We start from the raw sequence: 17,380 nt of genomic DNA on the forward strand, positions 1-17,380 counted from the left end.
CTGCAGAAAAGAAAAAAAGACACTTCTGAGAGAAAAAGGAAAAAAGTCAGTCTCCAACAGTTCTTAGGTTTAGTATTTCTTAGAGTGTAGAGAAACAATCAAAACTTGTCACAAACTGCCGCTTAATGTTCCCATTGTAGCAAACAGTTTAACGTTGATTCACTTTTCAGAGAAAAGTCTTTTTGAGGCTTGATAGTCTGAAAACCAAACTTCACATGCTGTTTTATTATTCTGTCTAACATGTCAGGGCAAGCATTCCAGTGTGCCTATGCAGCACCAGTACAAGAACACGGCAAATAGTCAGACTCGCAGGTTCAATACTACTGGAATTTCCAAGCCTATTTTTTCCTAGTTCATCTTGTTATTTGAAGCAAGATCTAGAATCCCCCAGATTCAGAAGCCGGTTTTCCTTCCCTTTCAAAGTGAACCATTATCCTCATCACCAAATGACCCTTTAGTCTGGTTTGACAGAGAGATGAAAAAACGGTGCATTAGTGCTACAATTCAAATTTCAGCATTTACTGTCAGCCTGAAAATTAACTCATGTTACATAGATGAAGAAGGTCAATGCATTAGCAAACCCACCAGCTAATCCACCAGCTGTGCTAGCTATATTACCTCAAGACACTGGCTATTTTAACTGTAATTGGGAGCAAAGGTAACAAATGATTTGTACTAGCATTCAGAAAGACCCTGGGTTAAATTCTGATCTCAGTTACACATGAAGTCGAGACAAGGAACTGGCTCGCTTGCTGAAGTATTGTTATTACTGCTATCACCATCGTCTTCATCATTATTATTATTTAGGAAAGCTGCAATGATAAAATCAGCTTTTACCTTAGCTCCAAATCAACCAAATTCTCTACCTGAAATTCAGTATATTTCTGGCCATGAAGTGTTACAACTAAAATAAAAGGAATCCTAACTTCGTAATGAATCCTTGAACTAAGTCATCCATATATACACATTGATGCTTGCATGCAAACTACACAAATATATCCAGTCTCCGTTCCATTTAACAAAAATATACATTAGCCATATTATTCACTATATATACACACATTCACCAATAAATATATGCAATTTATCTACTGTATCACAATGAAGTTGGATTACTTACAGGAAATGTTAACATGGGTGTTGTGTGGTTGTTTCATCTAGCCTGCCTATCCCATAGGATGCATGCAGAAAAATGTGACGAACATTTATTTTTAAGCTATTTGTTCAATATACAGACACCTGCCAGATGTGTTATAAACAGTAAAATTAAAACAACTAATATATTCTGGTCTCGATGTTTCAATTCTGTAGCAAATTAGTAGCAGAATGTGAAAGGATTTTTAAAAGCTCCTGCAAGATTTTGTTAACACTGGTTAAGATTAATGAGACAGAACCTTCATGACCTTTTGCTGCTGTATATGATCAGACCAATCAAGTTTATAGACAATTTTATAAGTATATTTTTAAAATATAACAAGAGACAATAACTCTGGTAATAGTAACAGCAGTAACAAGATCTATATTTGATCTTCAACGCTTTCTCCAAAAGCTCATTAGTAATCTCACTTCTCTTGTAAATAGGTAAGCAGAGTATCTAGATTGCTGTCTGCCACTGAGGACCTCATACTGCAGTACAGGCACAGTAGGACTCTCACGGGATCTGTGTACACAGACATGCAGCACAGCCACTGCTGCTCTCATGCAGCACTACTCTCCTTCTCTTCCTGCCTGCCACAGCGCATTGGGGTTACTGACCTGGCACCTGAGGTACACAGAAAAATCAGTTTGTCTAGGATTTTCTTTCGGATAACACAGAGACTGAGCTACTTGATGGGTTTAATATTTTGCCAGTACATTTTTAAAACTTTAAACTTTTATTAATGTGCTTATATTACAAAATAATCAAGCCATTTTATAAAAATAACTAAATTTTACTTCTCAGGGTGCAGAACACCAGCGCTCTCCCCACCTAAAACCTAAACATATCTTCTATGACCCAAAACCTAACATATCTTCTGCCAACACACGAAATGCGTTGGATTTCGAGAGTGAGTTTTGTCCTCTGTGGTTTTTTTTTTCTGTGTTTGCTCAGAAATTTATGTGCAAGAAAATCTCTCCATGCCTATACCAGTTTCCGTCTTTTTACAGATGGGGAATATAAGTCAGAGAGGTTAAATGGAAAGGAGGATGGACTTCACTTAAAACAGAGGGCAATAAAAGTTCTGGTCTATTTCTGGTTCTGTGTGTGTGCATGCATGTGTGCTCATAAGTAAACCTGAAGAAGAAACACTAAGCCTCTCTGTATCACAATTTCTCCATCTGTAAAATGGGAATAATATTGCTTACCTATCTCCTAGAGGTGCAGGAAGGTTTAAATCACTATTCTTTATAATCCACTTTGAGATCCAGAGATGGCAAACGCTATAGAAATGGAAGTATCAGAGTCAGTGTAAGAGCTGGAACAAGAACACCATAATTTCTGGTGCCTAATTCTCCTCTGAGATCCCAGCTCTCTCTTTCATCTCTATTTTCTTTGCTGTTGCAAACTCTCAAACCAAGTGCATAGGGAAGCTTCAAGTCTGTGCGAGTATGGATGTTAGAAAAAGGGTTTTAATGATGAGCTGTTTCCTAATTCCATTAATGTAATTACACTTTTTTTTTTTAATATATTCTAACAGCGTTTGAGGCGAACAAGATGATTAAATAATCACAAGCATTCCAATTAAAATTCTTAGGGTACGCGATTTATGCTGTACTGACTATTGATTCTTCTCCAAAGACCTTAACAAAGGTTTTGAGAGTTACAGTAAGAATGCTTAATGCATAAAATTTGTATGGAATTTCAATAAAAACAGGAAATAGAACACAGCAAAAATACATTAAGATTCAATTGTCCCTCCATACGCATTAGTAAGTCTCAGCGGTGAGCTAGTTCTGTGCAGGCTGATGACAGAAGACATGTAAAGAGATCAGTGGTAGATGAACAGAAAAAGAAATGAAAAACACTAACGTAAGAAACAGAAAATAGAAAATAAAATATGCAATGATTATTCCTAGCTTATGGATCAGAAACAAACAGAAGATACTGTAAAGCCCTTATAAATATATCTTCCTTCCACTCTGTTGTGAATCATCCTATTGCATCCAAACTTGATGTCAGACTACTTACAGCCATACAGCCATGAATACAGTTATATACATTTCCTCTTCTGGCAATCCCTAAAAGGGATTGTTTGTACTTGGAAGACCTTCAAACTCTCTGAATAAAAGAGTTTTCCTGCTTAGCATTGCTAGCTAATCTAACTAGAACAGAGAGAAGGCCCACTGCTTCCCTCCACTGCTGGCAACCCAAGCAGCAAAAGAAGACACATGCTGTACCTTTTATAACTATTGTCACTTTCTCTGTACTATATTTAGCAGCTCCATAATGTCCTACAGTATGATATCTGCAGTAACAGAATGACTGCAGAGTTCCCCCAAGTGCCAACAGTCTAAAGATCCCAATGAATCCCTAGCTAATAAAATCTCCAAAGGGTATGGAATGCCATATATGCTGCTGCTGTTATGAAAACATTACTGATCCCCCTCCACACAGGAGAAAGATGACACTTCAACCTAGAAAAGTCCTCTTTAAAAAAAAAAAAAGCTATGCAACTGGAGAGTAGGGGGAAAAACAGTACGTAAACTGTCATCTTGCTATTGCAGATCCTAATTCTCTAAGCTAGCACAATAACCAAGTGCTATTTAACTTCCTGTGGGTGCTCAGATAGGCTTCTATGCAAGCGCTCAATGCATTTTTGCGCTTTTGGGTCCTCTGCATAAAATGTGTGCCTCACAATGTCATGTTTATGCAGATCAGGAGGCCCCCATGCAACTGATACAGAGATTACAGAAGGCTGTAATCTCCTTGTATTCCACTTAGAAACAGCCCAGCTACTCAGGCTGTACAGCAAGTACCTTGCGCTTGAACAATAATTTTTAAAGCAATTAATTACCTCAGATACATTATGGCAATGTCAGTTTTAAATTTGCATTAACTTTGACTTTCTTCATATTTTTATGGTTTGCCTTACTGTCTATATGTTAATTATATCAGATGAAATATTGGCCTTCACTAAGTCCCACTGGCATTGACAGAGCCAGGAGTGGAAAATACTAGTGACAAGCAACAGGCTGGAAATTCAACATTCCTGTTCTGACTCAGCCCAACTGAATAGAGAACACAATTTAAGTAGTGGTAGAAGGTATCCTATACAAAACAACCTGGCTGTTTCAGTGGAGCTCTAATTTAGTTATCAGCAACCACATTTTTGGAAAGAGATCAACAAGTGAACGGGAATGCAGAGTAACTACTATAGCTCCCTCACCCTTTGTAGTGGTGTATCCAGGTAAAGGGTGAGACACACGGCTGGGGCTGGGGGATGTAGGATGGGGAAGATTACTCTGCTGCCACCCACGTTCTGTGGATAAAAAAGTATTCCAGTCATTGCAGGTCTCAATTCAGTATCTTTTGCAATCCATAAAGTCTTTTTTCTTTTAAATCAACTATTACTCAAAGAAGTATTTTAAAGCATTGCTAATAAAATTTATGAAGACTCCATTAATGGCATTATAAGAGATTGACTTAACCAGTCCAATTGTACTTTGGTACACAAATATGAAAATAATTATTTTATCAGATATCTTTTCCTCATGAATTAGTCTTTTTTTTTCTCTATCAAATCCTTAGTTAAGAGATTATGTGCTTCATACCTATGCACTCTGTAGAGCACTCTTGCACAAAATAGCTGGTGTTCTAGATGCCCATGTTACATTTTACCCATTTTGTGCTTTTATTAACTCTGCATTATATCAAATAGTTGAAAAAAGTAAGATGGAACATACTTACTTTTGTACCTTAAAAGAAAAAAAGGCCAACTCTGCCCTAATGTCAGTGAGTCAGTTGGTTCTAGTGGCCATTGTTTATGTGCTTATGTATACATGCATATGTAAAATACGTGATAGGTCTGAAGACTCTTAAAGACCTACACGGGAGGTAGCCAAGAATGAGGCCACTTTCTGTCTGGCCATTACTGACATCTGATAGATCGGCAAGGCAGAAGAAGCTCCCGCATGCAAACATGTATGCAGAATTTGTCTCTAATAAAGACTCATGACTGAAATACTCTTTATGGGATCTGCAAAACACAAAATATAAATAGTTTCTAAAATAAACTAGCAGCATTTGGACTGACATGCACAATTACCCAGATTTCACCCCAAATCAAAATAAATTGTGAGTATTAGGTCTTCAGGCTGTGAATAAATGAAGTAGGCCAAGATGCAAGAGTTTAGCAATTGTTGCAGTGAATCTTTGCTAGAAAGAGACTTGCCTTTATTTAAGTAAGCACACTCCACAGCCCATTGAAATCTATCCTTCGAGAATTTGTCTTTACTTCTGGAACAAAGATGATTATGCCAAAGAGCTATCTTTCACATTTAGTAAGCAATGTGACCACACAGATTGTCCTTCCTTTTGTCTTGCATTAAATGCATTATACATTTCCCTGCCCATATTCATTTAAATCACTTCAACAGATGCTGATTCCCAGCCAAGTCAAATTTGACAGTGGTGGATACTGCATTGACCATAATCTAGTGAATATGACAAATAATGTTATCTTTTCCATGAAAAGGGGGAAAGGGTTTCGTCCTTTGCACTTAAATACAAGTGTTACTTTTCAAATTTGAACATAGTATTGAATTCTCTATCAACAACTTAAACAAATTACCATTCTTTTTTTTTTTTTTTTTTTTTGGAAAAAGTTTAATGACCAAATTTCTGACTGATGCACATTGCCACTTCCATTAGCTTCATTTCAAGATCTGAAAATACATGCTTAGTAAAATTATTTTCCTATTTTTAAGATGTTTCTGATCTTTGGTGCCCACGTACTTCTGGAAGTATGCTGACACCACCAGGAGTTCTTTGAACATGTCTTTGTGAATATTTTGGTATGACAAACAGGCTTCTTGATACAATTTTTGACACTTCATGACAGTCATTGAAATGTTTCTTTGGTGCTATTGAGTGCCCTGAGATTTATATTCTACCTGGACTCAGCTGAGTCTCTGGAATTTAAAAAAAAAAAAAAAAAAAAAAAAGCACTACAGTTCTTAAGAATAGGTATTCAAGTCCCTATTCACATAAAAGAATGTTTAGCACTATCCTCAGAAATAGGCTTAAGTTTAAGCACTGACCTTAATCGACATATACATTACATTAACCATGTGATTAGGGATTTTCTTTTGAATCAAGTAATGTTTTTTGTCATCAATGTTCTGTGGCACATAAGATGTTTTTACTTTATTTTCTGTGCTAAATGCTGACAATTTTTTTTCACTGCTAGGAACAGCCCAGTGACATAGTACACATCAGATTTGATTTATCTCTGTTTGCCGTTATTTACTGCCAAAACAATGCTTTTTAGTTACTACAATGCAGTATAGAAAGTGCTAAGGTATATTCTATAATGTACCATAGAGACACCAAAGTCAGTTTTTGCACAAGACAGAGTAAGAACAAGAAAGCCTCTTCATCTTTCTACATTATTACAACTGTATTATCCACCTGAAAACACTAAAGATGATACATGACATCACCTTGCAGTCAGAGAATCATGGAACATTTCATTTTTAAGAGTTATTATAATTATGTATTGTATTAGGACGAATTAAGTAACTCCTAAATTATTTATGATGTATGTCATACAAATTCCCTAAGAAGATTCTCCATCAACTCATTCTAATTGCATATGTGTTCTCATAGCAGATTAACTTTCTTCCCAATTCACTTTCACCTAATAATTTTGGTACTGTCCTTAGTAATACCAGTATTTGATTCCTTTTTTTTTTTAAAGAAAAAAAAAGATTTGCTTATGTATTTGTATGCAACTATCACTTCTCCTCAAATCTTTTCTCCTTCCTCCATTTTTTTTTCAGAACTCAACATTTTATTGTACTCTCCTGAAATCTACACTAAAACGTCTTTAAGCTGACAAGCCTGAAAATGAGCATGTCAGTTTGAGAGTTAAACAATGCAGAATACACTGAATGTTGACTACAACGAGACTTAAAATTTTCAGTGCCCTGGGAAGAAGAAGAGGGATATGACCCAGTCCTTCTAAATTGCTCTTAAGTGCCTACATTCCCTATAGATTCAAGTGAAAAGCAGACATATGTATATATAAGTTGCAATTTGGTGGCCTTCAGAGGTGCCTAAATTAATCACATTGAATTGTGCCTGAAATAATTAAATTTACTTGTTCTGACACTAGGTAACATGCATTACAGTGTTACATCAGCATCACACTGTATTCCTATCTAATTTATCTTTGCCATTATGTTTTTTCTACCACCTCTCTCGCCTGGTAGTAGTAGGATTTGGCAGGTACATCCCCTCTCTTTTTGTGAACGTTTTATTTCCCATTGAACTAAGCACAGTACTTTACGCTGTCTTTCATGAGTAGCACTTAGATTTCAGAGTTCTTCCCAGTTTGCCAAGATAATATATTTAAGTACATCATATAAACTTCTTGCAATCCTTTCAAAACTTCTCTTATTCAAAAAGACATATTGGCACAGTTTCTAGCCTTTAATGCAATGTGCCCTTGACTATTCTTTGTTACAGTACCACTAGAACAGAATGATTTATGTCCACATTATTAAAACTTCTCAGTCATATATGGGGGCTATATACTGTGATCACATTCAATCTGCTTTCAGGAATGGTCCCTGGCCCTCATTCTCACACACACCATGCCCAGGACTTGTTAGGGAAGAGAGCTAGTTGACACAGGCCAAAGGCACTGCAGAGGGTGCAAGGGTATCAACCGTAACATCCCAGTTGGGAAGGATCCTGTTTTAATTAATTAGAAGCAATAAGCCATACTGGACATCAAATATACTGCAAATACAAGACCACAACACTTTATCTCAAGTAGCAGAAAAACGTTATTCCTGCATTTGTTTGTGAGCAAGAATTTTTTCAGATCTTACTCCGCATCAATACCACTGCTATATGCAGCTACATTCAATTGTCACTTAAATGCCAATTTGAGAATAGATGGATGCCAAATTAAAGCACAAATAGGCAACTAAGAAAGTGACAGTGACAGAATGTTACTCTGACATAAGATGAATCCACAATATCAGCATATATAAAATTCCTTACGAATAAAGAAAAGTTGTATTTAAGCAGTTTCGTAATAAGTCCTTTTCCAGTTCTGAATGTAAACATGATGCTGAAGGTGAAAAAATAAAGTCAGGGAACTCAGGTCACTTGCTAAAACAGGAGTCCATCATCCCTATAGCTTCCTTAGTGAACCTAGTCTGCAACCATTTTTTCTAACCAAATCACTCCTGTGAAAATACCACGTAGTATAATACCATTTACACATGTAAAAGATTCATGTGTATGCAAGAAATGATTGATATACTCTTGCAACTCATCTATGCACATAAATTTCAGGCAGAACTTAGGAATCAAGTTCACCATGTCCACAATATTTTCTTCAACCAATAAGGACTATTATCCTATCAAAGAAAGAGATTAAATTATTTTAGCAGTTTGAATTTTTAGTGAAACCACATTGCTTATTATTCATGATATTTAGTTCTTCCAGAAATTTACTAGGTATAGAAGTTAAAAAGTCTTACAAGAAGGTACCAAATATGTAATTTTTCACTCTTCTGACTTTGCCATACCACGTTTCTAAAACAAATTAAATACATTGACAGGTACTTCCCAGCAGCAGTCATCTTACTGCTCGCCTGAAACTGTGGATTCTCAGTGCCTAGCGTACAAATAGAGCTGTTTACAGGCTTGCCAGAAAAATGGCAACACTGATCCCTATAGTGTGCTTGTTCAAACACGATAGATGCTGTCCCTTCTTTTCCTATTTTTTTCATTCTTTAAATGGCTTTCCCTATTTTTTGTCCTTTTGTCAAGAAAAAATTAGGAAGGGATACCCTCTGAAATTAAGGCAGTGGAAATGAAAGCAGAAAATTTATTTTGTGCAGGAAAAGAGCGTGAAACAAGAATAATTTCCTCTGCTGTATAGCCCAAGGAGTTTGTAAGAGAGGAAAGCAGAGAGGAAAAGACTTTTCTGCACACAGACACAAGATTAGGAGTACATTCAATACTCCAGCTCCTGACCATCACATTAACGTCTGTGCATGTAAGAGCAACATTTATTCATACTGAAAAGAACTTGCCTATCAAAAATAAATAACTTCAATGCCTCGGAAAAATGTAACTGCAAACATCTCATTGCTTTCTACAGAAACTCACGTCCATAACTGGCTAAATTACTTTTGAGATAGGATTTAAATTTGAAAGATGAGAATCCCAAAAATAACTCCTGAAGTTTCAAACAATTTTTCTGCTGGTTTCTCCCATATTCAACTAGTAGGAATCCAGAAAACAGAATTTAATTATTTAAAAAACAAACAAACAAAACAAAGACAAACCAAAACACCCACACAAAACAAATTTTCCAGAGATGGCATAACTCACAGCAGACATAAGCACTCTCAAAATTGACATAAATGAATAAATATAGCACAAGTCTGAGACAGTTAAATATACAAGACTTCTATGTGATCCAGTCAGAACTAGCAAATATAGACTTCTACAGCTATTAGAAGAAAAAAAGTTGGATAGATACATATTTTAGGACAAAGCAAATGTAGAATTTTCTTTCAAATAAGTTATTTAAATTCCCTTAACCTTCTTCAGTCATTTTCCTGCACTATAGATGCAAAGAGCTCTACAGTCCTCCTAGATAAAAGATGCTATGTAAACCAAATAACTGGTGCTTTTTTTCCATCAGCGTTTTGAGTAACACAGGGAGCTCTAAGACCACAGTTAAATAAAAGGACTTAAGCAAATAGCATTTAAATGTAACAGCTAACACCTGTGCTTTAAAATTAAAAGAATGCTTATTTCTTATTCTTACATTCATCTTTTTTTAAAAAAAAAAAAAGTAATTTGTAGGTTTTACTGGGCTACAGCCAAGTTATCTTTGCATATTGATATATTAATTTCTAATTTTGTTTTCTGAATTATCTATTTCCTTTCTATTATTGCTGTAATACCCTGTAAGAGTTCTTCCTTTTGAGTGATAGCTGCAAGAGGAATAAATTCAGATGAAGAATTCAAACCAGTCATGAACATAAGATAAAAATGCCTTTCAGAAGTTATGCAATAATCATTGAACAGTGAATCATCTTAACTGGTTTATTCAAGACCACACAGTACCTACAATAATGACTAAAAACACATCAGTCTTGCACTCCTCTGTTTATATTTTAATTAATATTACCTTTTAAAGGTTTTGTTTTTTTTGTAAACTTTATTTACCTGATAGAGATGTATTTGAACTAGCAAACTTTAGGTATAAGCGAATAAATCTCTTAGCATTGCAGATAGAGTTATCTGCATAAAAAGTATACAATTAGGTTTATTAGCATTACATGTTGGCTTTTCAACTCAGCCTCCATTTTTGCTGAGCAGCTCGGCATGGAGAAAATCTTTCTCATTTGTGCAGAAATGAGAGTTGTACCCTGTCATGCAGATAAATTCCTCAATATACGATAAGAGTTCCACTGTCTGTAATGGGATATGCAGGACATTCAGCATTGCAGGTCAGATTTAAAGTTGAAAGATAAAATTTTAACATTAGTTTTGAGCATGAAACTACTGTTCCCAAACAACTCTTTCACTGTGTACATACCGTTATTTGCTCATTCATAACAATAAAATTTATTTTTTTTAATAATTTGTTTGCTTTTACTAATGTGCATATTTACTTCAAATATGTGGAAACTGAAAACAGTATTCGTGAAGGGACTAGCAGGCTCACAAGATTATCTGATTTGTATTAGAAATTAAATAGACTAATTTTTAAAAACAAAAATGTAGAAAGGATTGATAATTTTAAAAACTTGTGTTCCAATCAAAATAACTGTTATTTACATTTATGCAAATGCAATGCTATAATGTCTATCACAGCTGTGATTTCCAGCAATAAGATGCAAATAAATAAGAAGAAAATTCTTCTTCCATTATATTAAATGTACAAAATGGTAATTTGCTTATTTTTTTGGGAAACTTTTCCAAAACAGCAAAGACTTGCTTAACACTCCTTTTATATATTTATGTTAAATAATAGCAGAAAATTGTGTTACATGTCCTGCCACACAGAAATAGCCTTTGTGATCCTAAAGATGTCAAATGCCCACCCAAAATCTTTACATGTGCTTTTTTTTATTCCTTTGAAAAACAATCAGAGGATTGTGAGACGTATCTTGTCCTAGTGGAAAGACAAGAACATTTTTCTCATCTAGTCCTCTATGTCATTTGCTCTAGTCTAATTCAGGGGGATGGATAATGACTGTAAGATAAACCATTCTTTGTGGTATCTCTGTGGTAGATTATTTGAAATAAATTGATGGTCCCATTCCTAAATTCAACTGGGCAAAGACTTTTTGAAAGCTTTTTAATTTTATTTGTAAACCTAGCTGACTTGAATACGATGAGTCGAACAGATGCCAAAGATTTTGTAGAACCAGAATCTCGGATTACATCTACACTTTCTACACTTCTGCTCAGACCCAAGCCCAATCTCCCTGATCGTGCACAGACCTTCATTGCACCTCTACTGCAGAGTGAAGCAATGGCTATCCAGGCTAAGAAACAGAGACACAGGATGAACACAAGCTTTGTTAAATATTTTGGATGATACAAACAAGACTAATGCAAGTTATTTGTCTCTGTAAACCTAGACCTACGTACATCTATCAAAGGTAGCATAGAGTATCCCTGCGACACAATACAAAACGGTTAGCCGAAGAAGGTGATTTTGTTTCTTCTACTTAGGCTACCTTACTTAGGCTGCTGTCTCTTTGGGAAAGGGATCAGTTTTTAATTCCCTCTCTCTCCCCGTCATACCTAACATGATAGTATCCCGATTCATACATAAAATACATTGATGGTGTTGGCATCATTGATGGTGTAGTTATTACCATGATAATTTTCTAGTTTCAGCAGTGAATGCAAAGATGCTTGCATGTACGTAGGAAATATTGCAGAGTTGATTAGGGGGCTACTTTGGATCACAACTGTTATTCCACAGTATCTCCTGGCATGGATGCTATTATCCTGTGCAGTAAATTGTGCCTTTATGTAGCTTATTTTAACTTGCTTACAAAGTAAATTAATCTATGCCAAAGTAATTTCTAGAGCAAAATAAACATTTCTACATATACAGTTAAAGTATTATGGCAATACCTGAATATTTTCATATATTAAAAAATCCTAACCTCTTAGTAGGAAGAAAAATACATTAAAAAATGTCAGTGCATAGCTTTTAGGAAAGCTCTAAACTATTATTAAAAAATGCATGTCTAGAACAATCCACAATTACAGGAGGGAAAAAAAGAATACAGGAAAATAATTTAAAAGCTACTTATCATCAGTTGTAGACCAACACACTAGTGAGATGAATGAAATGGTGCTAATCATACTGTTCCCACCTGAGGGCATTGCCCAAAGTAATAGATGACCTAAATATTCAATGACCTAAGCCCCAAAAAAACAAACAAGCAGACCTCTTACTTGCCTCTTCTCCACTACAAAGCCCTTTATTTGTCCCCCATAACCATGAGTTTGACAGATTACTCTAGCATTTCTGTCAAATGTGTATCAACTTATCAAATGTGTATTATCTTCCCATTTCATGACATGTTTGCTCCTCAATTGTTTTGTTGCTCTTTTTTAACTGAAAATGGCAAATGGAGATGCCCAGCTTAACTTCTCTGTGTTCATTCACTCTCCTGTTTAATTCATGTCCCTATGATAGCTTGTCTAAATTAATTAGTGCTAAACTTTTGATATGGCTTTGCACAGAAATATTTTCAGTATTTTCACCATTATGCTATGTATTTCTATGGAATGAATAGACCGGCTAGAGCAACAGATTGGTATGGTTTGTGTAATGTTTTTATAATAGTTTATCTTAGTGTATTTTCAGTTCAATTCCTTTTTACAAGTTGACAATTCATTCCTACTTGCTGGCTCTGCACATCGGGGGACATTTTCCAGGGACTCATTCCACGGTCTTTTTTCTCAAGAAGAGGTCAAATTTCTCATAACATGCATTGCCATCCTTGTTTGTCTTTTCTAAAGCTGAGCATTGAAGGTGCCCATCAGAACGCAGTTCAGGGATCTCCAGGCAGATGCAGCCTTGAGCAAACAGGCTCATAATGGGGCGGTGAGAGCTCCACGTTGAGCTATCAGTTCACATCCGTACCCACTGCACTCGTGGCACAGCTCAAACTAATAAGTCCTCTCAGCTGTTCCTCTGTGACGACATTGTTGTGCAGCTTCCATTTACAGAACGAGCTAGTTCAAAAGCTCAGGCTTCACTGAATTATGTGGACATACATAGTCTATTAGAGACCTGATTGACCTAAATCATTTTATGTCATCTGCAAATACTGTCCCTTTTATGTTCATTTCCTTTTCTAGAAAATTAATGCTTTAAAGTCCATGGATCTCCATACAGATGCTAGGAGAACTCTGCTTCTGCTAAAGTGTCCCATTTATCCTTATGAATTTTTTCTGTCTCTCAGACACAAAATTTGCTAATGCTTTCCCTGCAACAACACTTGCTTACTTTAGTAGCTTCTTCTACTACACAGAAGCTAGGCTAAAGGCTTTTTTTGACAGTTCAGATATGCTGTATTGATTAATTCTCACCCACTCTGTCAAAATTCTAATAGATTGACGATCTTTCTGTGCCGTTTTCCTGGACAGATGCCAGCTACCTTGTTCTTAAAACCCCAGTCACAATTTTATGTCTTGTGCTAACGTTTCTTACCAGTCTCAAATTTACAACTTTTTCTAGTACTTTAAAAAAAAATGATAAATACAATTTCTGACTTTCTTTGGTCACTAGCTTTTGTTAAAAACTGATTATTAAAGAAACATATAAACCCTTGGCTTCTTCCTATTGTTGTTTTCATCAACATCCTCTTTCATGATGCAGTCTTGAACAAGTAGTTGAACAGGTTACCTGGGATGGGCAGCTTCCTAAAAATGCCTTTCTTTCTTTCTTACTCCCTCCCTCTATCTCTCCCTCCTCCTGTGAAGACAATTTCAAAGAAACAGTTTACCCTCTCTGTCCTAACTGTGGCTTGAGAGACCCACCAATTCTCTCCTAGACTTCTTATATTTGACATCCTAAAACTTGTCTGTATATAATTTCCTGACTTTCACTATTTGCTCTAAGAAGTTCCTCACCTTTCTTCTTTTCCATCCTAAAATTTACCAGCTAGAACATCTGGTCTTTACAGATCATTTTAATTAATACCTTTTCCAGTTCAAATACCTTTTGAACCATTCAATATACTTTTCCCTCTTTGCTGCCATTTTCTTTTACATACAGCTGTTTTCATACATGCTGAAACTTTTTATACAGCATTTTTGCTGAACATGAGGGTCTCGTTTCATACATTTTAATCACTTCTTTGAAAAAATTGTTCTACTGACAAACTGTTCTGATACAATCTTTTTTGTTAAGAAGTTGAATTTAAATGTTATTAAAGTTGTAGTCACTCAGTGGCTCAGCTAAAGTTCCTTCCTGAATCAACTTCCCCTCACACATTCCTCTTGCCTTATTCATTGAACACATTATTAATAATGAATTATTTACTCACTGCTACAACTGTTAGGCTCATTTTATTTTCTTTTCTCCTGTTATTTACTATATAATTTTAATCTAAAATTTTACTAAAGAAACTATTCAGTAAGGGAAAATAAATATTACTGTTTTCTGGCAGTTTCTGCTTCAAGATCCAAAGAAAAAAGGCAAAATTAAATCTGGATTCTCAAGTGTGGATTATATAATACCACTCATTTATATTGTTTATTTTAAACATTTTACTTCCTATTCTTCATGCCCTTATACCAGGAAAGTGTAAAATGTGGAACAATGAAATGTGGACCAATGTCCACATGTAAACACATTCAACAAAACTACTTATGTTAGCTGAGCAAAATTTCAAATCCCTATAGTATGAATAAGAAAATCATTATTACATTATGTCACCAGATATAATCACTATTATAATGTACATACAGCATCAGAACTCTGTTGTTGTTGGACCATGACTGCTGTAAAACCTTAATTTTTTAACTGAAGTGATAGATATGACATCAGTATTGCTAAGTTACAGCTTAGACCAGTTCGGTAGAGTCATTACATCATAGCTATGTGAAACTTCATATGGGTCTTCAGAGTATGACCAGATGATCGACACCTGGCATTTTAGCTGACTGCCTCAGGACAGTTTTTTTAGTTGCTGTTGTTGTTTTTTTTGTTTTGTTTTAGGAATGGCTTCCACATCTCATAATTGGTACCCTAATTTAAAAGCTTTCGGTAAAGCAAATCTGAAGACTGAAATGGTAAGAAGACCTCTCTGAAAGACTGAAATTCCCGGACAGAACTAACTAGGATGAAAGAACTGTGTTGCCTGTGCTGAGAATGATCTGTAGCAAAGATCTTCATACTCCAAAACTGCCAGTGAAGCACCTTTCAGAACTGATAAATACTTTATAAAAATAAATAAATGAATAACATTCATTGATTTGTTTTTTTTTTCTTCCTGATCTGCTGTTCTTAAAGACTTCTGATGCTTTGAAAAGAGTTAGGATTGCAATTTCAAAGTCTTTGGCTTATTTGGATGAGATAAGCATCAAGTTAAATTCTTGAAGTCAAGAAGATTACAGTCTCTAATAAAATACAGAAGGCTACTAAATAGAAAGACCTATTAGATCAACATAGTACTCAAGAGCTCTACGTCTGTCTCAGACTCTACAAAATTACAAGTCTTTTTGAGATCTATGACACTTACGTCACCAAACCACAGTCAAAAGTTGACCGAAGAGATAAGATTTTGGAACAAGACAGAAGGCACTGAGGAACACTGACAGAAGTTGATATTACATAGGCTGAAAGATGATCAGATGGAAAGTAAAAAGTTTTATCTTCTTCCTTCCAAACCCCTAATGTTAACTATGTAAATAGTTAGTTTAAAATAATAATCATCAAGGTACTGCTCAATATAAAAGACAAGAGGAAAAAATAATGAGAAGCTCCTAGGACATTTGAAAGGAAAAAAAAAAACAAACCAAATCAAACCAACGAAAGGGTTGACTTTTTTTTTTTCATTTTGACTTTCTATTTGACTTTTTTTTTCATTTTTTTTCTTAAAAAAATGTTACCCTGTCTATTTTTAAACCAACCTAACCATGAAAAATTTGGAAATAATCCAGCATCAGAAAACAAATTTGAGTAACTCCCCCACTAATGCTATCATCTGATGCTTTTGTAGTTGACAATCATGTCTTACTAACAAGAATCAAGGTCTTGTCTTTTTTAAAAAGCACTGAATGATGCCTTCCTCAGTGGTGCCTGACCGCAAGGGAAGCCATTTTTCCCCACTGCTTCTAAAATTTTGTTTGTATTATTCCTATTATGAATAGCAGAAAGAGCTCATTTTTATTCCCGCAAAGGGAACACTTTCATACAGCCTTGTGAATAGTACTTACTCAAATATGGTGGTTTGTAAGGCGCTCGTGTATTAGACAGCAGTCCATCCAACTCCTTCCTCTCCAGAGTGTTGTGAAGGGCCTTCTCTTTGCCGAAGGTGGAGAAGGACCTTTCTGCCCCCGGCTGGGCTTCTGGTGTTTCAAACACTTCAGTGTCTGGAACGGAGTCCATGCCAGGTACGTGCAGATTGCTGCGGTAATCTGCAGCTTGGCGTCCATCGGATGGGACAAAGGAAGGCATCCAGCACCGATCTGAGTGGCCCAGTGCTTTACATTCCTCTGTGCAATTGGAGAAGAGATCCATGCCTGCAAGCATGAGAGAAAAAGAAACTACAGATATAAGCTTCAGCATCATGAACGGCTGCTGACAGATAAGAAAGACTGCTGAGAAAAAAGAGAAACCTCCTAAGAACTTCTTCCACTACCTCCATGTCAACAAAAAAAATCTGATTGTCCGGTCTTCAGAAGTCAATGACACCACTGAATAAGTGTAAATAAATGCTAGAACGTCACACACATGCACACACACACGGACAGAAGGTATGACAAGAAGAAGGGTACTGATGGTTCTAGCTCATAAAACAGCTTGCCGATCTCACTTTTTAGAACCCGTTTCAGTAAGGATCAGTTGGCAACGTCTGTGTTTCCAGACATTGTTCTCAGTCAAAAATACACATTTAAGAAGTGAAGGAATTGTTTTTGCATAAACTTATCTCTGACCAAAGA

General features: G+C 35.7%; 1 protein-coding gene across 21 annotated transcripts in view; it reads right to left on the reverse strand.

Moving 5' to 3' along the window:
- The window catches only part of PCDH10 (protocadherin 10), a 321,360-nt gene that overhangs the window by 289,384 nt on the left and 14,596 nt on the right, over positions 1-17,380 (reverse strand). For 12 of the 21 annotated variants that reach the window (XR_014583037.1, XR_014583038.1, XR_014583039.1 and 9 more), the window contains exon 4: positions 16,655-16,984. The exons of 1 other annotated variant lie outside the window; for it this stretch is intronic. Coding sequence is in view for 9 of the 20 variants with exons in the window: in XM_083832736.1 (XP_083688862.1) it covers positions 16,655-16,984 (330 nt within the window). In the remaining 11 variants the exon portion in view is untranslated. Of the gene's footprint in view, positions 1-11; positions 460-2,346; positions 2,422-4,367; positions 4,461-16,654; positions 16,985-17,380 lie in introns of those variants that run through there. 8 more of the 21 variants (XM_083832729.1, XM_083832727.1, XM_083832733.1 and 5 more) reach the window with 8 other exon arrangements.

This window comes from Anser anser (assembly GCF_964211835.1).
Source record: "Anser anser genome assembly, chromosome: 4".
Lineage (NCBI taxonomy): Eukaryota > Metazoa > Chordata > Aves > Anseriformes > Anatidae > Anser > Anser anser.